This window comes from Fusarium tjaetaba, assembly GCF_013396195.1.
Source record: "Fusarium tjaetaba strain NRRL 66243 chromosome Unknown NRRL66243_c0000272, whole genome shotgun sequence".
Taxonomy (NCBI): domain Eukaryota; kingdom Fungi; phylum Ascomycota; class Sordariomycetes; order Hypocreales; family Nectriaceae; genus Fusarium; species Fusarium tjaetaba.
This window is the reverse complement of record NW_023501468.1, coordinates 68,368-92,282: the sequence shown is the minus strand read 5'-3', so window position 1 is coordinate 92,282 and position 23,915 is coordinate 68,368. Positions and strand designations below refer to the sequence as shown.

Genomic DNA, 23,915 nt, shown 5'->3' with positions numbered 1-23,915 from the left:
TTCTCAACTTCTCTTGCGCGCTTATCCAGTAGCTCTGTTAGGTCCTGTTCTCGTTGTCCGGTACAGTCCGAAACTTGGACGATGGCATCACCACGATCCAGCTCAAACTCATCACCTGGCTCAAGGTCCCCAGCCTCTTGCCCGCCAACAGAAGCGGTTCATATGCGATGACTAGTACTAATTAGAACCCCTCCCAAATGGTCAATCGGCTTTTTGTAACTTACCAGTCCAGGTCCCTCAAACTTTTTGGCCGCCTCAGGGGTCAAACCTCCGAGAAGATTGCTTCGCATTTTGCTCTATCGGCCCAGGGGGGGAGTAGGCAAAGGGAGTATATAAAATGAACGATGGCGAAGTCAAGAAGTTCCAGGAGTTTGTGGAAGGGGTATTGGGGAAGCAGAGGCTATAATCTGACAGGGTCCCAAAACCGTGTATGATACCAGTGTGCGAGGAGTACTAAACGCTGTTCGTGGAGTTGATCGTGGCATTGCTAGACTGGATGTATGGGTCGTGCGTGCTACCTGTGTAGGTGCAGTGCGTGAGGGCGTAGTCAGATCTAAGTTATCTGTTGTCAATCCAGATGGAGTTGATCGTGGCATTGCTGGACTGGATGTGTGACTGGATGTGTGAGTCGTGCGTGCTGCCTTTTTCGATGCAAGTCATGAAGGCGTAGTCAGATCTAGGTCGTCTACTCCATCATTAGTTTTCGTCATCGCCTAAAGGCATCTGCCTTTTCTTCGCTGAAGTTGAACTGGATCCTTGTCTCAAGACCCGGGGCTGCTTGAGCGGAAGCAGCGTGCCAGGAGGTTTTGTTTCAGGTAAAGTCGCCCGAAGCAGTGAGGTGATGATGATGATGATGATGATGGAGAGAAGCAGTGCTAGGTGCAAGGGGCTGAATGAGAATCACCCAACGTATCCGCCTCAGGGCAGTGACTCCCGAAAACAACATTGCACGCTTTCTCTGTGAAGGAAGGCATGATCGTAGTCAGCCACCGGACATCGAGCCTGACAAATACGGAACGGCATTTGCTAAACTGTTGATCAAATTAAATATCTTCTATAAAGCCAATTTAGTCTTTTTGTTATTAGAACGCATGAAATTAGAACACTACCATTTTTCCACACGGCCTTGAAGCTTACCTAGCCACGAAAGGCGATCGAAAGGGGAAATGTATAATGGAGAAAGCACAGCTGAGATACACTTGGGCTGATCGAAAGGGGCAACAACAGATGGCTTTAATTTTCATTTGATGTATGCCTGTCCGGTGGATTGACCATAAAAGATCTTGGGTCGCGTATGAGTTTACATGAGACTCGGGCCGTAGGACTGAAGTTGTTAATTGTCTTAAACATGAGGCCTTTGCTAATCCGCGACCACCAAGCCAAAATTGTCATCTGGACAGCACAATGCTTATCGAAGAAGCCAGAGGTCAGTTGCAGTGCTGGATATCCGTACCACAACGTGACAGAGTTCTAAAAGGTTACGGAGCTTGACTTTTGCTGAAGGTGTCGATTTTTTATTATGAGAAGACGATGCTACTGGTATGCCATCCTGGCCCCTTCCCATATGCGCATCCAAAGACAAAGTAGAATGGTATAACCATCACTTATCCAACTACAACTAAGGATTCGGTAAAGTCCCGTGGAAAAGGGAAACTCAAAGGACATTTTTATTCATTAATCAATTCTGGAAGTATTTCACTGCAAGGGGAATGAGATGTTTCGGAGTCTTCAGTGTCTGGGTTGCGCCTACCCAAAACGGTGCTCCTTCCTCGCAGCTTCATCGTCTGGTACCGTACCTCACAGCGCCTTCCTTTATTCCATTTGCCAAGCAAAATTTCCCGGACCTCGCAATTCAGGAGAAGGAAGGAGCGTCAGGACACCCAGAAATGGGAATTTCTAGAAAGGTAGTAGGCATGGCAGTTAGATAGTGAATTTACATATGAGTTCCCAGACACCGTACGCACTATTGACAGTTTTTTTTTTTTTAAAAAAAATAACACCATGGCTACTCCCATCGTCTCGCTGTCTGAAGAAGATGCATCCTGGATGCCATGGGACCCAAATGTCCCGACCGTCTGGCCCGAAGTCGCCGCTCCCTCGCCGCCCCAGCCCGTACCAAGCCCTCCTGCTCCTATCGAGGAGGAGCCAGAGATCGAACTTTCCTGTTAGTGACAATCAACAAGCTTAACTTTAGACTTAAGCTAATTCATGATATAGGGCAGGAACTACGAGCCATGGAAGACGAACGGGTGCCGAGGGTAGCGGCGGCTGCCAGAGAGAACTACCTGGCGGCGGCCTACGCACACCTCCCCTATTCTGAGAAGGACTGGGGGCTGGACGGTCGGTTGAGGTGTCGTGTTGTTGGATTGCCGTGTTACGGCAAAGAGCATAGGACATACGACTTCTTGAAGAAGCACCTGCTCGCTGGAGCACATGTCGTAAGTCTTATATGGCACCCTTCCTTCACAGTATCATCCCTCAATGGATCGCGTTTAATGTGTATTGGATATTTAATGACAATTACCACTTATATAGAAGCATGAAGCTGAAGCACGTCGTGCGGCCGAGTCCCGTCCATTGCTCTCCTCTCGGCCAAGCCCATCTCAGAGTTCAGACTCTTTCAATCCCTCTTCGGATGTGGATATGACAGAGCTGTTTGACGAGATGGAAGCAACTGGAGGCTTCAATGAAGCTCCTATTGCTGTTGCTGCCGAGGATCAGCCAAGCCCAACTCAATCGGAACTGTTGGCGTTCGTTGACGAGTTGGAAGCAGATGGAGCCTTCATTGAAGATCCTGATGCTGTAGCTGCTGGTCCTGGGATTCCTTTTCAGGAAACTCCAAACTTGGAGGTCCCGGACTCGGTTGAGAGTCAGCCAAGCCCGATGCAGCCACAGACTCCTGCCACTCGCCCGAGCTGGTTAGCGACGTATGTTGCTGTATTGGAAGCAGAAGAATCCCACGAGGAAGCACAAGACTTCCTCGGGGAGGATTCTACTGCTGTAGCTGCTGAGTCATCGTCGCTTTCTCCAGAGAGAAAGCGGCGATGCCCTTGGACGAGGAACTAGTTACAGGCGCAGATATTAAGGCTCGATCGTGAGTCGACTTATTCTTCGCTTTCAGAAGCCGATCAACATGTTTCGCGACGGATTCTCTGGCTGCTATTTGTCACTGAGAGGTATGAATCTTCATCCAAAAAGATATCCTGCTAATGCGTATCGCTCAGAGGTGTTGCTCTCTTACACAAGCTTCCCATAGTCCTTAAGCCAAACATCTTGTTCCCGTGGTTCGGAGGAGCTGATGACCGTGCTGAAGTTTTACCGGCATTTTTAAAATTAGTCCATCTGTTCTGGGTTTTTGATCAGTCCAACATCTTTGAGATACTTCACAACATCGACGCAGACTCGGATATCCCCAACATGGCCTCCGTGGCTCAAAATTGCTTGGAGCTCCTGCAGCAAAAACTTCTCGACTCAGCCGACAATGACGATTGGGGCCCGATAAATGAAGTCCAGCGAGCAGACATGTTTGTCACAAGACAGTGGATGCGTGCTGTGTTATGGCGAGCGGCTCTTCGATTTGGGATTGTCATACCGTCTATGAACCCCATGAATATCGCCAAAGACTTCTTGAGCCTCGTTTCCCAGCTTCCAAAGGCTGCTCTCGAGTCTCATGGACCGACACTAGTGAGTGTAATCGTGTATCGATGTAACAAGATGCAAACTTACAATCGGGCTAGGAATTCAAGACATTTGAGATTGCTACGGCTGTGATTGATGCAATCGCCAGCGATGTCTCGATACAAAGAGATCAATCTGGCCCAATACTTCACCAACTACGTGACATACTTTCGTCATGTCGGGGAGGCAATCGCACTTTACTCTCACTTCTTACTATACGAATGGATGCAATCTTTAATTCGGCCCATATGCTGGAAGCAGCCGAAGGCGATTCAGCGACATATGAGACAAATCTCCCATCAACTTTTCAAGACACCGCTGAGCTTTTGACAGCCCAACCGAACCTCACAATGCCCACATACCAATTCATGGAAGGTCAAGCTTCTCAAATTTGCTGGCCACCTCTGGACCTCGGTTACCTGGTTCGATCGCCGTCGCCGCTTACTCGTATGCTATTGGAGTCGATGCCCCGCAACGTTGATGAGCAGGACGAGGCCCGCCAGATAATTGAGACATCAACCTAAGTTTAGGGTATCCTTAGGCAAAATTAGGCCTAAATTTTACCCTAAAGTTGAAGATTCTTCCATCTCGGGCTCATGACGCAACGAGGGCTCCGTATTGCGCCATTGTCCCCTTGTTAAGCTACTGCAATTCCCCGCTGCAAGACACCTGCAAATCTGCCGATGGGGAAGAACCAGGTGTGACAGCAAGACAGTCGGAATATCCGACTTGATGAAGCTCTTTGACATTCACTGTATGAGTCAAATTTCCAGTACCTCAGATTTGCGACTCTACTCAATTTTCAATAAACAAGTCCATCCCACTTGTTGGTGGCACTGATTCCTAGAACAATCAACAATCCTGTAAGTCATCCCCGCTCCGAATCAATCTCCGAAATATTCTCCGGCTACACGACCCCAATTCACTGACCAAGGTGCATAGGTAGAAGAAACACTCACTTCGCGCAAACTTCCTATCACCATAAATCGCTAAAATGGCTTGGGCAGAACCTAGAAACACTGGCATGATCTACCGTCGTCTCGGTAGATCCGGTTTACATGTCTCTGCGATTGGTCTTGGTAGCTGGATGACCTATGGAGGTTACGCTCAAGATGAAGAGGCATTTGCTTGCATGAAGAAGGCTTACGACCTTGGAATTAATTTCTTCGACACGGCCGAGAACTATACTGCTGGCCAAGCTGAGATTGTCATGGGAAAGGCTATCAAGCACTTTGGGTGGAAGCGCAGCGATCTGGTCATTAGCACAAGTGAGTCCTTAGATGCACCAGTTACTCGAAGCTCTATGCTAATATTTCTTAGAGATCAACTGGGGTGCTGTTAATGGAGAGATTCTCGTCAATAACCATGGACTCTCGAGAAAGCACATTATCGAGGGCCTAGATGCCTCATTGGAGCGTCTTCAGCTCGACTATGTCGACATTGTCTACGCTCATCGGCCAGACAGACTGACTCCTATGGAGGAGACTGTCCGAGCCTTCAACTACCTGATTGACAACGGAAAGGTTTGTATAGTATTTGCCTAGCTTGATTGCACAGCGCTGACGAGACCACTAGGCTTTCTACTGGGGTACATCAGAGTGGTCTGCAGATGAGATTGCCGAAGCAGTAAGTCGCTACCACTTATATATAACGTGCCTGGATTCTCACATCAACAGGTCGGAATTGCTCGTGATCTTAGAATGATTGGACCTATCGCCGAGCAACCCTTTTACAACATCCTTGTCAGAGACAGAGTTGAAGGCCAATTCCAACGCCTATATGAGCGGACTGGCCTAGGCATCACATCGTTCTCCCCCCTGAAGATGGGCGTTCTTAGTGGAAAGTACAACGACATAGTTGACGGCAAGCCCCCCAAAGACTCCCGGTTTGAAGCTAGCAAGGACAACTTCGCCGACTTCATGCGCGGCCGCATTGGTACTGATGACTGGAAGGAGGAGATCGACAAGGTTCGGCAGCTGAAGCCCATTGCTGATAAGCTGGGCATCAGCCAGGCTCAACTTGGTATTGCCTGGTGTCTTAAGAATCCTAATGTTACCAGTGTTATTACCGGTGCGAGCCGGCCTGAGCAGTTGGATGATACTGTTGCCTCGCTGAAGATTCTTGATAAGCTGACACCAGAGATCATGGAGGAGATCGATGCCATTACGAAGAACAAGGTTGAGCTGGATCCTGCTAGACAGAGCTAGAGACTTCTAAATCAAAATTCAAAGAGAAATTTATAACACGACTCTAGAGTATCAGTCATTGAGGTGCTCGAAGTGTAGATGTTAAGGAAATATCAAAATCGGAGAGTACATATAAAACGATAACACGTTGCATCCATGGCTTGGCTCTTGTGATAGTCGTAAGAGCATTGGACCCCGTAGAGATACATGTTCTGCGTCAGACTTTATGGAATATACGTACGCAGTTCGCTCGATTCATTTCTTGCTAGTCCAGCAAGGAAGTGGCAGATTTCATTCATCGTTGGGAAATACTTTATTAATGCCATTGTAGTGAAGAAATCAGTTGTACTTTCACATCCTCAGTCGGCTCGATAGCCATTGGAGTTCATCGCGTGGTCTAGGCATGACCTTGTGTTGAATATACGTATGTACCTGGTGTGATGAGTAGATAGAGTCGATTGGTGCTGAGAGTTGTCAACGAAAGTCTCTCAGTGGTTTTCTGATCAATAACTACGACAAGATCCCATGAACTAGGTACTGAGATCAACTCACCAAGGTTCACTCCTCGGTACCCAACTGCCGTGGACGGCAGATCGCACTTTGTCGAGTTGCCGTTATGAATCATCATACGACTACGGCCCAAGAAAAGTCCGAGCTGCGAGAGCAAGGAGATAGACTCGGACTCGCGCTTTTGGTTTCACTATCAGCGATACAACCCTAACTTGTCTTTCAAGTGGGATCATGAATGAGGTCTATTAACTTATTCTCGTATTTGACAGCCTTTGATTGGTTCGTGTCTTTTGAGTGGGGGCCGTCCGCCCCGAGCCGGAGACCCTCTTACCCGTTACAGTAAAAGCACTAACCGGATATGGTAAAAGTCTCGACCGACGCCAAATGCAAAGTCCGCGATAGCATCATCATCGACAACGGCCCACGACGCGGATCGCAGGAGTTAACGAAATGTCCGGGCAATTAAATGCTTCGAATTCACTCAAGTCTAGTAGTGAAGACTCAGGTATAAAGATGTAGAGACGTCTTCCCTTTGGAGAAGCATATCATCATCACATTCATCAACACACTCAGCAATTGCTACCACTTTTAGTTTCATATACATAAATCTCCCAGGTCTCATCTCCTACAATGTCTCAAGAGTACGCCAAGGACCAGCCTGAGGGCTTTGTCAACAGAATTGAACGAGTTGCCATTATTGGTGTAAGTAACACATTCGTCTATCATCTAGTCATTGACTAACATTTTACAGGCTGGTGGAAGTGTTGGCAAGTACTTGGCCAAGTATCTCATCGCGACAGGCAAGCATACAGTCACTGCTGTCACCCGTAAAGGCAGCACCAGCAAGTTCCCTGAAGGCGCTCACACTGTCACTGTCGACTATGATGATGAGAACTCTATCGTTGAGGCACTTCGAGGCCAACAGTTCCTCGCAATCTCTCTCTCAGTGTCCGCAGCCCCCGGCACCCAAGAGAAGATTATTGCTGCAGCCGCCAAAGCAGGTGTCCCGTGGATCATGCCCAACTGTTACGGCATCGACATCACCAACAAGTCACTCGCCGAGGAGAACCTGACTGGCGGCGGCGTGTTCCCAGGAATCAATGCCGTCGAAGAAAATGGTGTATCTTCATGGATTGCTATGTGCTGTTCCTTCTGGTACGAATTTTCTCTGGCCCAGGGTCCTGAATGGTACGGCTTCGACTTGACTGGCGATAAGAAAAAGGTTACGCTGTACGATGATGGCAACACCCGGATTAATAGCTCAACTTGGGATCAGTGTGGCCGAGCTTTCGCAGCTCTTCTCAGTCTGAAGGTTATTCCAGAGGATGAGAACGAAAAGTCCCCTACCATCTCCCAGTGGCGAAATAAGCCCCTCTACATCTCCAGCTTTCTCATCTCTCAGCGAGAGATGCTCGACAGCTTTCAGCGAATCACTGGCACTACAGACAAGGACTGGGAGATCGAGTATGAAGGTTCCAAGGAGCGCTGGCAGCGAGGCATGGATCTTCTTAAGAAGGGGGATCGTTCTGGCTTTGGACTCGCTATGTATGCTCGAACATTCTATCCCAATGGCGATGGAAACTTTGAAGCCAAATATGGCCTTGCGAATGAGGCTTTGGGTCTACCCAAAGAAGATGTCGATGAGGCCACCAAGAGGGCTTTGAAGATGGTTGAGGACAACTACAATTACTTTGCGAACCGAAACCATTAAGGGCGCGGTGGAACAATAAGAAGGAATTGGCCTTCAATGTATAAGAAGACTTGGTAGACTGGACTGTCCTAAGATAAACAAGCAACATGATCACTCACGCATAGCTGCTCCCAATCTCTGAATGAGTGATAAAAAGGGAGATGCTCTAACAAGCAAAAGAATGGTCCCGCTCGGGCTCGAACCGAGGACCTTCTCGGTGTAAACGAGATGCCATAACCAACTAGGCCACGAGACCAATGGAGATACCTGGAAAGGTGAGATTTGGGTCTAAGTTTGCGGAGTTGTGAGCGGTGAGAGAAAAAGGAGACGCGAATCCTGACGGATCCGCAAAAATGTGGTTCCGCCCGGGATCGAACCGGGGACCTTCTCGGTGTTAACGAGATGCCATAACCAACTAGACCACGGAACCTTGGCTGATGAGATGAGATCTCTGACGAATTGTGTCAGGGGAGGACGTAGGAGTGTCTATACACATGCATGTTGTCCGACTCTAGCGATTGCGAGAGGATCTTAAGAGACTATCAGTTTGTATGATATATAGGGCACACTAAGGTCAAATTCAACCGTGGCATCTTATAATCATTAACTGTTAATATTCATTCCCCAGAATATGTTAAGTTTATTTAAACTTTAGAAGCTTCCCTGTGCCCAGCTATCGTTAAACGTTTCTAAAGCATGTCTTTCTAGAATCGTCAACTTGATGCTCTACAGCCCATGCATACCAAGTAATTACAGATCTGATTTCTATGATTTAGAAACTCTCGAGATATCTCAATTTCTCTTCTGGACAAATTCCAACCAGTCGTACTTGGTATTGTGGTCTAATCCTTGGTTCTGTAATGGCTTTAGGCTATTTCAGACGCTGTTTCTTCCCATACTACATTTAGATTAAATTTATTCACTCTACTATACGCACTCTTTATTATCGACCAATGCTCGCAATCGACGTTTTTGTGTCTTTGTGAACGTGGCTTGGTAATTGGCAGGCTTCGAAAGCTATGGCGTGCACCTCCCGCCTTGGCGGCTCTTGGCGATGCGATTGGGAGCAGAGCCTCAATATCAGAAGTCGAATTTAGATGTTCATTTGATATTAGCTATCTATCAAAACCGTTTAACTGGTCACTTTTGAGTTACCGTTATCTGTAAGGGAGCCCAATTTGACGGACTTTGCCAGGAACAACGAGAATTTTAGAGCATATTCACCATCGTCGTCATCACTAATAACGTCTCATCACTTTCGACTTATACAGCGCCTGATAATGATCAGCTCATCTCGAGGAGTCCGTATCGGAACCTGACGATTCCACTTTGTTCGAGTCTTCTTAGTTTGATCTCCAAAACAATAGCGGCTTTCATGCTCTCATCTCAACAAGAGACACCTCCGACTCAACGGCCAAGCTCCGAAAACAAAGTGGAACGTTGTGAATATTCATTACTCAACACAAATCCAAAAAGTCGGAGAAAAGCCTGGGGAAAGGTAAAAACCCCTCAGGGTCGCGGGGTCATATCGCGGAGTGCCATGCAAAATCTGTATAACTGGTCATCTTGTCATATTCCAAAACGTAATAAAAATCACTTCTCCAGAGTCGTCAATACGGGGATTTGAAACTCACAAGTGAAGCTTTTCTCTCTCGCCACTATAGGCTCCAATTTAATATTCCCACATGGCACGGCAACCCCGTCGAGAAGCCGGTCGATGCCGGTCCTGAGAGTTATAATTCCCTGATAAAGACCGTGAGAGCTATACATTTATGCAGCATCTGCCGGTTCGGCCGGTCGACTCGGTTAAGACGGATGAGTAGCAGACAGCACGGACCAGAATATGTTCAGAGAGCCGCAATTTTATTATCTGCCTTATTCGTGAACAATATCCAAAAGTCACCAAGCTGGGGGAACAATGGAACATCTCCACTGAAATGGGCCTCAAAGATAGACCCCGTTAGAGTTATTTTACAAAAGTCTCCTGATTTTTATCTCCAACTGTTCCTTTGACAAGTTGGGGTAATTCAGCTAGAGCCTAGGGAGCCGCATATCCGTTCATGGGAGAGCTAGATTCATTCCAATCTGACCATAACAACGTGTTTGAAACCAATTAAAAGGAGTTGGAGAGATGACATGCCTAAACAAGGTCGCATAGGAGAAGGAAATTTTGTTAGAGACTAAGAGGCCGCTGATTCCGGAACATGGACTTGGTTTTGGGGAGAGTCGGCTCCGAAGCGCGCTATTGTCGCAAGCCTAGACTTCAGCTTAGAAGATCCATCTCCATAGGTACCTAGGTACGTACGGGTACTGTACAGAGGGGACATGATAAGACAGGCCCCTGTAATCATTCGATAAGTGCCCTACGACACTGCATTACTTGCAGGAGTACAGCTGTCTTGGGCAGTTATTTTCCCATGCGGTTCATCAGCTTGCAGGGTATTACAAGCCATGAATTACTTCTAGAACATGAGTCGAACTCGTTACTCGAAAGCCTCAATCAAGGATGGCTTGCCCCATCCCCAACCCAGACAATCACCCCAAAACAAAAACAATTCTAGAACAAAAAGAGATAGGCCCTTCCCCGGCCCGGGGCATGATCCCCACAACGTCATCCAGCCGTGGAGTTCACCGCGAAGGGTGGATCGTCATCCCTAGACTGTCACGGTGACATGGGCTAGGGGAGGCAATCAAGCGTAAGGCATCTATTCTATATGACAAAAAGACTCAGGTAATCTTAGTATAGATTTGCTGCAACTCGGACTAGCTATTTTTGACACTTTGCTCTCGGGTCACAAGTTTTCTGCGCCCTGAGGATGGGGAAAAGCGGCTTTGTTACGCAACCACAATGACGCCCCCAGAGATAGCTACGATCGCCGAACTAACTAGATACCAAATAGTCCAAGTTACAGCCTAGGTCTAGCCCAACATGAGAAGGGATCCTCCGTTAACGGGCTTGATGTCTGGCATTTAAATACCTGCTTTGCTAACCTCCCAATATGCCCATTCTGACCTCACTTGATATCCTACCTCATCTCACTAATCATGGAGTCCCAAACGCCGCGGGACAAAAATGTCCATATTGACGACTCAGCTGCTTTGGAACAGCTCGGCCATAAGCAGGAACTCAAGCGCAACTTTTCCAAGATCTCTCTTCTCGGTCTCGCTTTTGCTATCCTCAACACATGGACCGCCCTGTCAGCCTCTATCAGTCTCGCCCTCCCCTCTGGAGGACCCAGCTCCGTCATCTGGGGTCTCATCGTGGCTGGTATTTGCAACTTGTGTCTAGCTGCTCCCCTGGCTGAGATGTTGTCGGCTTATCCTACCGCTGGTGGTCAATATCATTGGGCTGCTCTTATTGCTTGGCCCAAGTGGTCAAGGGGTATCAGCTACGTCACTGGTTGGATCAACGCTGCTGGCTATGTCGTCTTGACGGCAACGGCGCCTCTGCTTGGAAGTACTTTTGTTATGGACTCGATTACTTTCATGCATCCTACCTACGAAGCCAAGGCATGGCATCAGTTCCTGATTTACCTAGTCTTCACGATCATCGCCCTCGTCATCAATGCCTTTGCGACACGAATTCTACCTCTTTTCAACAAAGCCGCCTTCCTGTGGAGTATCTCGGGATTCATCATCATCAGCATCACTGTTCTGGCCTGTGCTGCTCCCGATTACCAGAGTGGTGCCTTTGTCTACGGAAAGTTTATCAATGAGGTCGGCTGGCCTGATGGAGTCTCTTGGATGCTTGGACTTCTTCAGGGTGCCTTTGCTCTCACCGGGTTCGATGCCGCCGCGCATATGATCGAAGAGATCCCTAACGCTCGAAAGGAGGGCCCCAGGATTATGATCTGGTGCATTCTTATCGGCATGCTCTCTGGTTTCATCTTCCTCTCATGCCTGCTGTTCGTTCTCAAGGACGTCCAAACCGTTATCGAGTCACCAGCCGGTGCTCTTTTGCAGATGTACTTCGATGCTACTAACAGCAAGGCTGGAAGCATCTGCCTCATCGTCTTCTCTATCGTCTGCATGGTGTTCACTGCCACTGCTATCATGACCACCAGTGCCCGCATGACCTACGCTTTCAGCCGTGACCGAGGTCTCCCCTTCAGCCATATCTGGGCCAAGTACAACGATGCCCTCGAGGTTCCTCTCAACGCCCTTCTCTGGACTACAGCCTGGGTTATCGTCTTCGGTCTTATCCTTCTTGGAAGCTCAAGTGCCTTCAACGCTATCACTGCTGCTTCCGTTGTTGCTCTCGGTATGTTGTCCTCTATCTGTGTCTCTCCTCAACTAACATTTTAAAGGTGTCACCTACGCCATCCCTCCCGCCATCCATCTCATCCGCGGCGGAAACTTGCTTCCCGAAGACCGACCTTTCAAGCTCAGCACTCCTGTTCGATGGGTATGCAGTCTCGTTGGAATTGCCTGGGCCATCCTCACCACCGTCCTTTTCGTATTCCCACCTGAGCTTCCCGTTACCGCTACCAACATGAACTATTGTATCGCTGCTTTTGGAGTCATCCTTCTGATTGCTGTCGGTACTTGGATCGTTGATGGCCGAAAACACTACAAGGGTCCTCTCATTGAAATTAACATGGATGGTGCCACTCTTGAGGGCGCATCTATGGCTGAGACCACATGCACTTCAAATCCTGAAGATGATATGAAGAACCATCATGCTTAGATTAGCGTATGTGATATGAGCACACCTAGAGCGTGAACTCAGCACCAGGCTATCATTGAATACCTAGATCAAATATAAATCGTGTATTATTTCTTGGATTCTGCTCTATGTCTAGTGATTTCTCATGAGACTTCCTACTTTTGCCGAGAAGAAAAAGAATGCCAGAAATCATTACAAGTAATCATGACCCTGGTCAGTCCTAACAGTCCTAAAAGAGACATGGTCCCCATGTCATCAACCCTGTTAAGAAACCTCAGACGTCATCCGGTAACATAATCGCTCATTGAACAATCAAAATTGGTAAACGCAGCTGTATAGCTTCGACATGGTATACAAATATGAGCACATGCTACTACCTGGGCAGATTCGACTTCTAAAAATCATTCCTGGAACTCAGAATGCCGTGGTTTCGAGCCTCATGAGTGTAGTCAATCTTGGCGACAACCCAACATACAAATGTCTGTCGTATACTTGGGGGGAGCCGGGGGGGAATGAAACCGATGAGAATTGGTCGAAGCCTTCTCGAACTATCCGCATTGATGGGTTCAAGATGCATATCAGACAAAACCTTTATAACGCCCTCATTGCGCTTTGTCAATCTGGAATTCTAGAACCCATATGGATAGATGCTCTTTGCATTAATCAAAACGATATAGAAGAACGAAACTCTCAGGTATCTCAGATGGCAAACATCTACAAAAGTTCCGAGGAAGTCATTGTATGGCTCGGACATGAGAGAGAATGCACCCGGACGGCAGTGGCTTGCTTTCAAAGATTGCCTGTCACCCGCCAGGAGCTCCTTTCAGACGAACATGTCGTTCTTAGGGACAAAGCATTCGCATCATGCAGCTTCACTGACTCAGAACTTCTAGCAATGACACGTTTCTTTACTGACCATGCATGGTTCGGCCGGACATGGACACTTCAAGAGATGTGGCTAGCTCGAGAGATGACATTTGTGTGCGGGACAATCTATGCTTCCGTGGATGTTATCCTCGCTGGAAGTAGTATTGCACATGATAGTTACTCGTCGAGGAGTGTCACCGAAGATATCCAGAGGACCCCAGCGATTACGTGGCTGATGAATTTCACCTACGACTTGATAGCTAAACTGAGAAAGGAAGTTGATGGAACTTCTCCTTCGCCACTTGGATTCGAAGTCGACTATCACCGTGCTAGGCATGCTACAGATCCTAGAGATAAGGTTTATGGTTTACTGGCAATATCCGGTAACTCGTCTCCGCTTTGAAAAGGAACGGCTGGCTAATGGAAATTCAGATACCACTACAGCAGGTAATTATATGAAGCCTGTGGTTGTCGATTATTCAAAATCAGTCCAAGAGGTATTCTCGATAGCGGCAGCACATTGTCTACTCAACACAACAAGCTGGCGAGGACTGAGCTACATCGGAGACTGTAGTAGATACCACATCCCAAATTTACCATCCTGGGTTCCAGACTACACACAAACTATTCCTTGGAGACTTCTTCAACGAAGAAGTGAAGATTCTTTCAAAACAGCAACCCACCAACAAGTGTGCATCGAGTACGATATCAACTCGCCATACACTATCCATTCGCCGTGTTCTTATTTTGATACGATTACTGCCGTCACAACTGCATACTGGGAAGATATAGAGGGCTATTCTAAGATGATTGAAATTCTCAATCTCGTTCTGAACCCATTTCCTGTCAAAACGTTCGGGGAAGACAATGTTTTGTCAGTAGTGGCTAGAACCTTGACGGCAGATCAAGCAGGGATATATGACTATGATTCATACGACTTTGTTGGTCAATTTGGGGAGATGGCATACGGCATGCTGTGGTCGAGCATTTCAAAGAACCCAGATTTGGCAAACCAACTGCTCAGAAGTCCCGACACCAGTCTTTCCAAAGCGTTGTTTTTGATAGGAATTGAGGACCACGGAGACCTGCTGTCAGGTCTACTACACCCTTATCGGCACTTATACAAAACAGAGGAGCAAATAGAGTTAGAGCACAGTCTCACAGAGTCTCAAGATCAGAGCCTCAAGGCTCGAACCTCACTGATACAGCTTGACTGGGGTTCTGCATCACACAAAAGAAGTGTGTTTCGAACAAAGAAAGGTCATCTTGGGCTTGCACCCCAGGCTATTCAGGTCGGTGACGAAGTGGGTATATTGCAAGGTGCTGAAGTTCCGCATGTCTTTCGTCGCGATTCAGGTTCAGAAACGTCGTTGAGTCTGGCTGGCGACGCCTATGTTTATGGGATCATGCATGGGGAGCTTGAATTTGAGGACCTGAAGTTCAGCAGGGTGCAGTTAGTTTAAATGAAGCTCATGGCACATCGATATTACCTCCGAGTCTTGCAGCTGTCAAATGTCACTTTGACGTATACGGCTTCACCCGAGTACGAAGTTGACGAGGTAACACGAGCGCCACGCTATGAATTAAGCTTAATTCCCATTGCACGTGCGAGATGATGAAAACAAAGCCTTGTGTTGCGCATGGGAGGACGTGGTTGGGGTTATCATTATTGAAAAGATAAAATGTCTCTGCAGCAATACGCGAGGTATAGCCAATAAGGTCTCATATAATGAGAATAACACAATATAATGCTTATTTTTCAGCATATCACATACAGTGTAATAACATTAGTTAGGAGATTCGAGCTTTCATAACAATGTTATGTAACAAGAGATGGTATCAAAACATTCGCGTATATCCAATGCCTCCGTATACGTGCATTTATTTCTCCGTCGTGACGTGATTCATGATTTCATCTCATAAGTCGTGATGTTGCATGACGTGCCAATGATATCCATACGCCGTAACTCCTGTCCGCTTATCGGACCGATTTTGAACAATTGAATTGATGCATTGTAAGAGCATCGCGAGGGATCGAAGCGAAGGCTGCTCTGTCGCAAACGCTTATTGTCGTGTCGGTTGTGTCGGGCTTACACGTAATATCGTGTGCCGCGATCAGTTCCATAGTATCCAGGCGATCGTCCACGGCGATGGCTTCGAGATCTTGAGTCTCTGACAACAATTGGAGGAGGTGCAGAGATGCTTGATCGATGTGATCGTCTGCTTCGAGAGCGGTGATGATGCGAATGTCGTCGAGGCTCCTCCTTGTAGTGATACCATTTCTCCCGTTCCTGAGGTGGTGCGCCCAGATTGAGGCACGATCGAACAACCCACAGGAGAAGAAGAAAGCCAGCAATTGAGCCAATGACGATGCCGGCGATTGCGCCTCCGCTCAATGTTTGGGCACTGTTGCCATCGTCGCCGGACGCAGTAACAGTGACAGTCTCTGTGTTCTGCCGAGCCACCAGAGTTGGAGGAGGAGACAGCGTTGGAGAAGAGAGGGCCCTGGCGAGGATGGCACCCAAGCCGAGATCTTGCGGGGAGCTGAGCGGAGCCATTGACGATCACAGAGAGTGAGTGTCAGAGATAGTGATACCTGGTGGTAGACGAGCACAAGATGGTCAATGTCGACGAGGGGACGCAGCACCTTAAGTACAGCCTCTAGTGCCAATTAATGAGTGATTTAGCAAACCCAATTCTCCTCAATGGGACAATGGGAGGCTGGGAAGGGATAACTGTACATGATGGGTGAACTGTAAATGAGAGGGTTTGGACGTCATAATATCATCAACATCACCGATCTCACTGCGACTCCCCGCTCACACGAGACCATTGAGAACTCTGCTTTAACCCCAGTACCTGGTCTTGGCACAGTATCAGTGTATCACTAACCCTCCCGGTTAAAGTGTCAGACTCATTGTGGTGATTGATTGCCATGCTTATGACGTCTACAGCTTCTTTGTTCTCAGCCATATCCTTGCTCCTTTCGACTTAGCTCGGCCACTCAACTCAAGAAACTTGTTTAATTGATGCGCTAAGAAACGGCAGTGCCTGGAATTGATCCAAACGTAGGAGCTTTTGTTACGAAACTTTTGTCTCATTGGTTCATGTTTTCTTTTTTTATGCTTGTCAATTGGGCCGAGGCTGATTGACATCCAAGGAATCAAAGAGTTATATCCACATTCACATTCACGTTCACGTTCGTGGATCAGATTCAGCTGAGCAATTGAATGTGTTGCTGAATGCTTGTTAATTGGATCTACCGAGGTTTATGCAAGGCATAGATCAGTTCATGTCCGAGACATCCGATCTTATCATTTGAGCCTCCGAGGTGGCTGGTTTGATATTGTGAAGAATTGGCAAAGAATTTTCAACGACATGGTCAGAGCTCAATAGCCTTATAGTCAAAGTTATTCCAGTAGACCTCTTCAGCCAGCGAAGTCTTTTGCTTTGTTGATTCAATGTCCAGTTTCGCTTCTGGGGTCATCCTTCTGTCAGCTGGCTATCAAGAAGTCAAGATCCGGAACAAGAGAAATCTCAGATCTGAGGGCAGTCTGATGTAACTCGAATCGTCATGTACTATCTGAAACCTACGAAAGAACCGGGGTTGATATTTCACAGCTGTTATTGATGTTCCATGGCCTCCATTATCACAACACCGATGGATATCATTCTTTGATTGTTACCATCATGTGCCGAAATGAGATGCTACTATGTGTGTTTTAATCAAAAAGTGACCTACTTACTATTGCCAGCAAGAGACAAACAAAAGTAAGAAACTTGAAGCAGCGCGTCTTACTGTATGACTTACATTGGATCAGAGTAAATACATGCAGGGTTCATGCTACATGTATTTCTCAAGCAATTTTAAGGCCATTCTAGTTAAGAGAAAGCCATTCCATAAGTCACATTCAATCATAATATGATTTATGAGTCAGACAATATCGCGTTTCCTAGGCCGATCGCAGTATCTGAACAACCTACGACTGCCAAGCAAATTGTGATGAGGAGTTGCTGTGATCGTAAATAGGAAATAGTATATGTCCTTTTTAAGACTTTTGAGAAGGATAGACGTTAATTTAAATCCACTGAAGTCTGTCTCGACTAAAAAGAAAAAGGAAGAGAATGAACTAGTCCTTCGCTGTAAACAGATTGTCTTCGGCTAGTATTATGCCCCCTCACTGCTTACATAGAACAATATTCGTTTATAGTTATGGTCCGTAAATAGCTGTCAGATCTTATCTCACCGTTTCCTCAATCATAGGTAGTGTTCAAGATCAATACGTGTACAAACCTATGTGGTCCTGTGGAGCGCGGTAAAGCGCGGCTATGAACGCGGACCGAATAAAGCACCAATAGACTCACATTCCGCCATCCCGGCTAACATTACTAAAATGAGGGTCGTCTGTTAACGACGTGGTCATGAGGTTCCTTGTTGGTGGGGATATTCGTGTAGATTAAAGGGCGTTGAATATCTATATCTTTTGATAACGAACCCTTCTCGACACTCATTAATCTAAACCACTATCATCACACAATATCGTCATCATGACTCGAACATATAGAATTGCTGTTCTAGAGTGCGATACGCCTTTTCCTTCTGTCAATGAAAAGCGCGGTTCTTATGGAGATATCTTTCGTGATCTTCTTACCAAGGGTCTCAAGAATGTTGGCGACAAGGGCAAGGACGTGAGCCTGGATCTTAGCAAATGGGATGTTGTCACAGCACAAGAGTACCCAGGCATTGAAGATGTTGATGGTTTCTTGTTGACCGGAAGCAGTAAGTTTCTTTATCAAGTCACATCTGAAAAACTAACAGGATGCAGAACACACATCCTTTGCTGATGACCCTTGGATCTTGAAGCTTGTTGAGTTTGTCAAAAAGGTTTATACGACGACAGAGAAGCCCATCGTTGGCATCTGCTTTGGCCATCAGATCATTGGACGAGCACTCGGTGCAAAGGTTGCGGTGAGCCCTGGCGGTTGGGAGGTTTGTGTTGATAGAATCAACCTCAACGAGACTGGCCAGAAGCTATTGGGTGTTTCATCTCTCGTAAGTACCATCAATCTTTTCCGTGAGACCTCGCTAATAGAAAAACAGGGCCTTCATCAAATGCACCGAGATGCAGTTCTCGAAGTTCCCGACGGCCTGGTTAGTCTCGGCAGCAGCTCAAGGTGCGAGGTTCAAGGACTCTACAAGCCTGGGCGTATTATATCTTTCCAGGCTCATCCGGAGTTTGACGACTTTATCATGCAAGAGATTATGGAGGCCAGATATGCCCAGCAGATCTTCTCAAAGGAGATGTATGAGGAGGGTATAACGAGAGCGAGGGCGCATCATGATGGCCTTCTAGTGGCTGCAAAGATCTGGGAGTTCCTTCTTTAAACAATTAGACAATAGAAATCGATTCATTTCACAAAGTACAACGGAACTTTCTTCACAAGCGATGGCAATGGTTTGAAGATGAGCTCGTTGATGTGGCCATTTCTACAGCGAACTGGCTCCTCATGAGGTCAAAAGAATTGGTGGCCACCGTCATATATACAGCATCTTAATTGCATGTGCCTCAAGGACTCTATTTTATATATCGAGGCGGGTATCTAGGATTAATGGTGTCCTTTCATGCAAAAGATATCCAGATCTGACGCTCACGCATCGCCCTGCATAGCGTCCAAGGACTGACCTGATCCGGCGGCTGCTCCCAAATATGCTCCAATAGCACCAGTGTTTGTCTCATATTCCCCAGACCAATTGTGTCTAACATAGTTTGTAACCGCGTCCTCAAGATCTGTTGGACTGTAGGATCTGATGTGCTACACCCGATAACAGCGAGTGGCCAGCAAAGACTCGTATTTATCCTGACCGAAGCGGGGAACTGATCAAGCAATGCAACTGCTTCGGCGACGGCTGATTCTACTAATGCTCGTTGAAAGCTACCTTCAGGTTGCTGATGGGGTTTCCCGAGGACTGTCCAGAGATATAGGAGCGCAGCTTGTTTCCATACCAGCCCTGCAAGACGTGTATATGGTGTGACCGAAGGATCTGGGAAGAAGCCCATTACTTGAGACTGGAGGAAAGCGAAATTGACAATGTTGTCGGGGCTTGGTGAGATCTCTCCATCGGCAGTCGGTGAAGACATTACTTGTCCTAGGTGAAAGATCTGGGATATAAGGATGAGGATTTCGAGCCAGCAGCCACATAGTTGGCCGACATACTTCCTGGCGACCAAGTTTCTGGCCCGGACTTCAATATCGGGGCTGAGTAATGACTGTGAGTTATATTGGGGATCAATCGAGATCATACTGGTGGCTGCGATATGCATGTAGTACTCAATTAGAAAGTCAGGTAGGTCATCGTATACCATGTTCTGCGTCCCGGTGAGCAATGTGCTCACTAATGACTTGGACGCCGTTAAATGGTCAAATATTGTGCCGTGAATGTCTCCTTTGGCAACCTGCAGCGTGTTAGTCTACAGTCGCGTCGTAGAATCAATGGTACGGACCTCAGTCAAACACATAATAAGACTGCCGACTGTCAAGACAAGGGTGTTCTCGGCATTTCCAGATACATACTCATCGACGACATTCCTAAACATCCGTAGCGAGTCGGTGTAATACCTCTGCGCAATCTCATCGCTTGGATGTCGCTCTGCTGATGCCTGACGATGGGCAGCACTCTGAGCGAGGATGAGTTGTAACACAAGAGGTTTTGAGAAGGCCAGTGGTATGAGTTTGGCGATGAAGGGATTTACGTCTGTGGAACCGTTGCCCATGCTATTGGCCGTTCGTGACAGGTAGTAACTGAGAAGCTCATATGACTGATGCCCCTGCTCAGGTAGCATCGACATTGGCATAGTAATAGCTCCATTGAATGAGAGTCCTGTGTCTGGGGACGGCGGCAGAGCGAGAGTGAGAGCATTGGCGGTATCTGCATCCCATGTCGTGATGACAGTCGGTGAGTCTGATGAGTTGGATGACTGTGAAGGAGATGGCTGATCAACATCATCAACCGCATCGATGATATCCACATCAGCTTCAGCATCGACCATGTGGGTGTCCCCTTGCCCATGCCCATGTACCGGAGAACTGTCGCCATTCTGGGGTACATCGGGATTCTCAGCAGCTCGGTCCTCCTCCTCCGGCACCGGGTCCGGTATGACCGGGTCATTCACCGAGTCCGCATCGTGACCCTGTCTCAGCGAAGCAACACTCTGTTGTGAGCTTGTAGATGCAGCACCAAATGAAGACCGTGATGGACCCTTGGCAGGCTGTGGTTCAGGCCAGACACAGTCGAGCTTATTGCGTTTGCAACCGCTGCAGATTGGTTTACTACATCATCACGTAAGTCAAGTCGAGTCAAGATGATTGTCTGGAGAGTGGTTGGTTGGTACCTCTCGTCGCACTTCTTTTTGCGCTTCCTACAGGTAAAACAGCCCGTCCTACTGCGGATTATAGGCACGGGACGCATTGAGGGGTTCAGGTTTGGGTTTGGGTTTGTTGGTGACGGTGACATATTGAGCCCTCTTTTTTTGCCACCGAAGAGACTCGGTGACAAAGCAAGCGGATTGCTTGGCTTTGAGTGGTAGAGTAGAGTACAGCACAGCGCGGTTAGTGAGAGGAGAACACAAACACAGGCACAATCAGGCGCAATGCAAATCGGATGGAGGCTCCGGAATAAGCGAGACGAACCGTAAAGCAACGTCCGTGTCCGTGGCCTTGGGAGTGGATCGTGTTTGTTTTTGGTTGTGGGGAGTCAAGTCAAGGCCACTTCGCTTCAGTTGCATAACACACGTAACGGGAATAATCGGCTACCCTGTACCAAGCCACTTCCATCCCCGTTCACCGAGTCAGCTTCTAAAAGTGTTCTAGGCTCAGAGATAGCGCATGTACCGTCAGGTAACTCACTCCCGGCCCTCCAAGACCAAGCCTCCGAGGACCATGTGGGACTTGTCCACCCCCGGCTTTAGATCTCGACTCAGTGACGTTTGATAAGATTGACTCGGTGACATGGACCTTCAGGTACGTACCGGCTTGTTGATCTCATGCTCCGGTCATGGAACTCATGAGCCGAAGGCGGCGGACAAGGACATTCTTATTAGGTCTTGTGCTGCTCTAGCTTGGACTTGTTGCTTGAGACTGTATCGTAATTTCATCTTCTTTTTCCTTTCTCTTCAGTTCATACAGAGATACCCCTCATCATACACATCATGATGAACCTGAGGCTCCTTCGGCAGCAATGCCTTCGCACAAAGCCATCTCTGGCCAGCCGTGTCACCACCAGGACATTTGCTTCTCAATCAGATGTAAGTCTTAAAGAAGTCATATTTAACAATACCTAACAGTCTACAGCTTCTCGGTGCCAGCCTCGAGCAAGGCGACCCAGAGATCCATGCCATTCTCAAGCGTGTAAGTCACTCCCCATATACCAATTGACCCAATCTCACACCATTATAGGAAGAGAAGCGCCAGAACCACTTCATCAACCTCATTCCCTCCGAAAACTTCACTTCACGATCCGTTCTCGATGCTCTAGGCAGTGTTATGCAAAACAAGTACTCCGAGGGCTATCCTGGCGCACGATACTATGGTGGTAATGAACACATCGATGAGGCAGAGCGTCTATGCCAAAGACGTGCCCTCGAGACCTTCCGTCTTGACCCTGAGAAGTGGGGCGTTAATGTTCAGCGTGAGTCTCGACTTGATGTTCAATTCTTTGTTCAATGCTAACAGCCTCAGCCCTCTCTGGATCCCCTGCCAACCTTTACGCCTACTCTGCTATCCTCAACACCCACGACCGTATTATGGGCCTTGACCTTCCCCACGGAGGTCATCTCTCCCACGGCTACCAGATCCCCAACAAGAAGATCTCCATGGTCTCCAAGTACTACGAGACCTTCCCCTACCGATTGAACGAGGAGACCGGTCTGATCGACTACGACAAGCTTCGCGAGAATGCTCTTCTGTACCGTCCCAAAGTTATCGTCGCTGGTACATCTGCCTACTCCCGCCTGATCGATTACGAGCGCATGCGTGCTATTGCCGATGAGGCTGGTGCTTACCTTTTATCTGATATGGCTCACGTTTCTGGTCTTGTCGCTGCTGGTGTAATTGGAACACCATTCGAGGATTCTGACATCGTTACTACCACCACCCACAAGTCCCTTCGTGGACCTCGTGGTGCCATGATCTTCTACCGCAAGGGCATTCGAAGCACGGACAAGAAGGGCAAGCAGATCATGTATGATCTTGAAGGCCCTATCAACGCTTCGGTTTTCCCTGGCCACCAGGGTGGTCCTCACAACCACACCATCACCGCCCTCGCTGTTGCCCTTCGTCAAGCTCAGACACCCGAGTTCAAGCAGTACCAAGAAAAGGTCCTCGAGAACTCACAAGCTCTGGCCAAGCAACTCTCTGAGGGTCTGGGCTACAAGCTCGTCTCAGGTGGTACCGACAACCACCTCGTCCTCGTTGACCTCAAGCCCAAGGGTGTCGACGGCGCACGCGTCGAACGTGTTCTTGAGCTCGTTGGTGTTGCCAGCAACAAGAATACCGTCCCCGGTGACCGCTCCGCCCTCAAGCCCGGTGGTCTTCGTCTCGGAACACCCGCCATGACAACGCGGGGCTTCAACGGTGAAGACTTCAAGCGCGTGGCTGATATTGTGGACCGCGGTGTGCAGATCACTCTAGCGGTTGATAAGGACGCCCGCGCGGCTGCTGAGGCCAAGGGTGCTAAGAACCCGGGTACTGTGAAGAACTTCTTGGAGTTCTTGGGTGATGGATCTAATGTCAAGGAGATTAAGGCACTACGAGATGAGGTCGCTGAGTGGGTTGGAGGATTCCCCCAGCCCTGGCTCAAGTCATGATGCTTTTGATGAAGAGTAAAGATCATTTTTGGCGTTTGGAAAATAGTATCATAACAAATTTTACATGAGTATAAAGAGTCTATTGCATGATTCTCACCAAATTTGCTGTGTTGTAGCTGTCTTGATCATCCATGTTGTAATCATGATGGGCTAGACTAGAGTGCTGGAAGTTAAGCTGTCTGGACCAACACCACGCACGACTGTGCAATAACCGCCACATCAATGGTCATGCAAATTTAGTGACAACTTGCCCCAGTAGCAATTGGCCCAATTGACTAAAATTACATGATAAAATTGTCTTGCACTTCATTCTCCGTAGCCAAACTCCGAATATCTCACTCCTCGGAATTCCAAGTCTTCCCCGCATACCCAAAAAAAAATATTTCAGGGCTCTTGGGATTTGGATCTGGGGTTATCGGTACTTGACTCAGTGAAAGATGCCAGTAGCTAGTACC

General features: G+C 47.8%; 9 protein-coding genes across 9 annotated transcripts; 7 read left to right on the top strand and 2 right to left on the bottom strand.

Annotated features, from left to right (window-relative positions):
- Positions 1–2,001: 2,001 nt before the first annotated feature.
- Positions 2,002–4,202, top strand: FTJAE_11183 (sucrose utilization SUC1; the record flags this gene model as incomplete). The annotated part of the gene is made up of 6 exons (XM_037344100.1): positions 2,002–2,164; positions 2,218–2,438; positions 2,536–3,000; positions 3,067–3,176; positions 3,225–3,684; positions 3,738–4,202. The coding sequence occupies 6 exons, from the start codon at positions 2,002–2,004 to the stop codon at positions 4,200–4,202; spliced, it is 1,884 nt and encodes a 627-aa protein (XP_037201792.1).
- Positions 4,203–4,672: 470 nt separating this feature from the next.
- FTJAE_11182 (potassium channel beta subunit) lies at positions 4,673–5,885 on the top strand (the record flags this gene model as incomplete). The annotated part of the gene is made up of 4 exons (XM_037344099.1): positions 4,673–4,946; positions 4,999–5,201; positions 5,254–5,304; positions 5,355–5,885. 4 exons carry the CDS (start codon positions 4,673–4,675, stop codon positions 5,883–5,885), a joined length of 1,059 nt encoding a protein of 352 aa, XP_037201791.1.
- Positions 5,886–7,004: 1,119 nt separating this feature from the next.
- Positions 7,005–8,085, top strand: FTJAE_11181 (oxidoreductase like; the record flags this gene model as incomplete). The annotated part of the gene is made up of 2 exons (XM_037344098.1): positions 7,005–7,076; positions 7,126–8,085. 2 exons carry the CDS (start codon positions 7,005–7,007, stop codon positions 8,083–8,085), a joined length of 1,032 nt encoding a protein of 343 aa, XP_037201790.1.
- Positions 8,086–11,109: 3,024 nt separating this feature from the next.
- Positions 11,110–12,751, top strand: FTJAE_11180 (choline permease; the record flags this gene model as incomplete). Its single annotated transcript, XM_037344097.1, has 2 exons — positions 11,110–12,325; positions 12,372–12,751. The coding sequence occupies 2 exons, from the start codon at positions 11,110–11,112 to the stop codon at positions 12,749–12,751; spliced, it is 1,596 nt and encodes a 531-aa protein (XP_037201789.1).
- A 183-nt stretch (positions 12,752–12,934) lies between these two features.
- On the top strand, positions 12,935–15,060 carry FTJAE_11179 (heterokaryon incompatibility het-6; the record flags this gene model as incomplete). The annotated part of the gene is made up of 3 exons (XM_037344095.1): positions 12,935–12,943; positions 13,116–13,980; positions 14,030–15,060. 3 exons carry the CDS (start codon positions 12,935–12,937, stop codon positions 15,058–15,060), a joined length of 1,905 nt encoding a protein of 634 aa, XP_037201788.1.
- A 627-nt stretch (positions 15,061–15,687) lies between these two features.
- On the bottom strand, positions 15,688–16,155 carry FTJAE_11178 (uncharacterized protein; the record flags this gene model as incomplete). Its single annotated transcript, XM_037344094.1, has 1 exon — positions 15,688–16,155. The coding sequence occupies one exon, from the start codon at positions 16,153–16,155 to the stop codon at positions 15,688–15,690; it is 468 nt and encodes a 155-aa protein (XP_037201787.1).
- A 1,990-nt stretch (positions 16,156–18,145) lies between these two features.
- On the top strand, positions 18,146–18,983 carry FTJAE_11177 (anthranilate synthase component II; the record flags this gene model as incomplete). The annotated part of the gene is made up of 3 exons (XM_037344093.1): positions 18,146–18,377; positions 18,424–18,650; positions 18,699–18,983. 3 exons carry the CDS (start codon positions 18,146–18,148, stop codon positions 18,981–18,983), a joined length of 744 nt encoding a protein of 247 aa, XP_037201786.1.
- Positions 18,984–19,246: 263 nt separating this feature from the next.
- On the bottom strand, positions 19,247–21,110 carry FTJAE_11176 (C6 transcription factor; the record flags this gene model as incomplete). The annotated part of the gene is made up of 4 exons (XM_037344092.1): positions 19,247–19,386; positions 19,536–20,052; positions 20,101–20,911; positions 20,989–21,110. The coding sequence occupies 4 exons, from the start codon at positions 21,108–21,110 to the stop codon at positions 19,247–19,249; spliced, it is 1,590 nt and encodes a 529-aa protein (XP_037201785.1).
- A 694-nt stretch (positions 21,111–21,804) lies between these two features.
- FTJAE_11175 (serine hydroxymethyltransferase mitochondrial) lies at positions 21,805–23,460 on the top strand (the record flags this gene model as incomplete). The annotated part of the gene is made up of 4 exons (XM_037344091.1): positions 21,805–21,900; positions 21,947–22,003; positions 22,052–22,283; positions 22,334–23,460. The coding sequence occupies 4 exons, from the start codon at positions 21,805–21,807 to the stop codon at positions 23,458–23,460; spliced, it is 1,512 nt and encodes a 503-aa protein (XP_037201784.1).
- Positions 23,461–23,915: the final 455 nt, after the last annotated feature.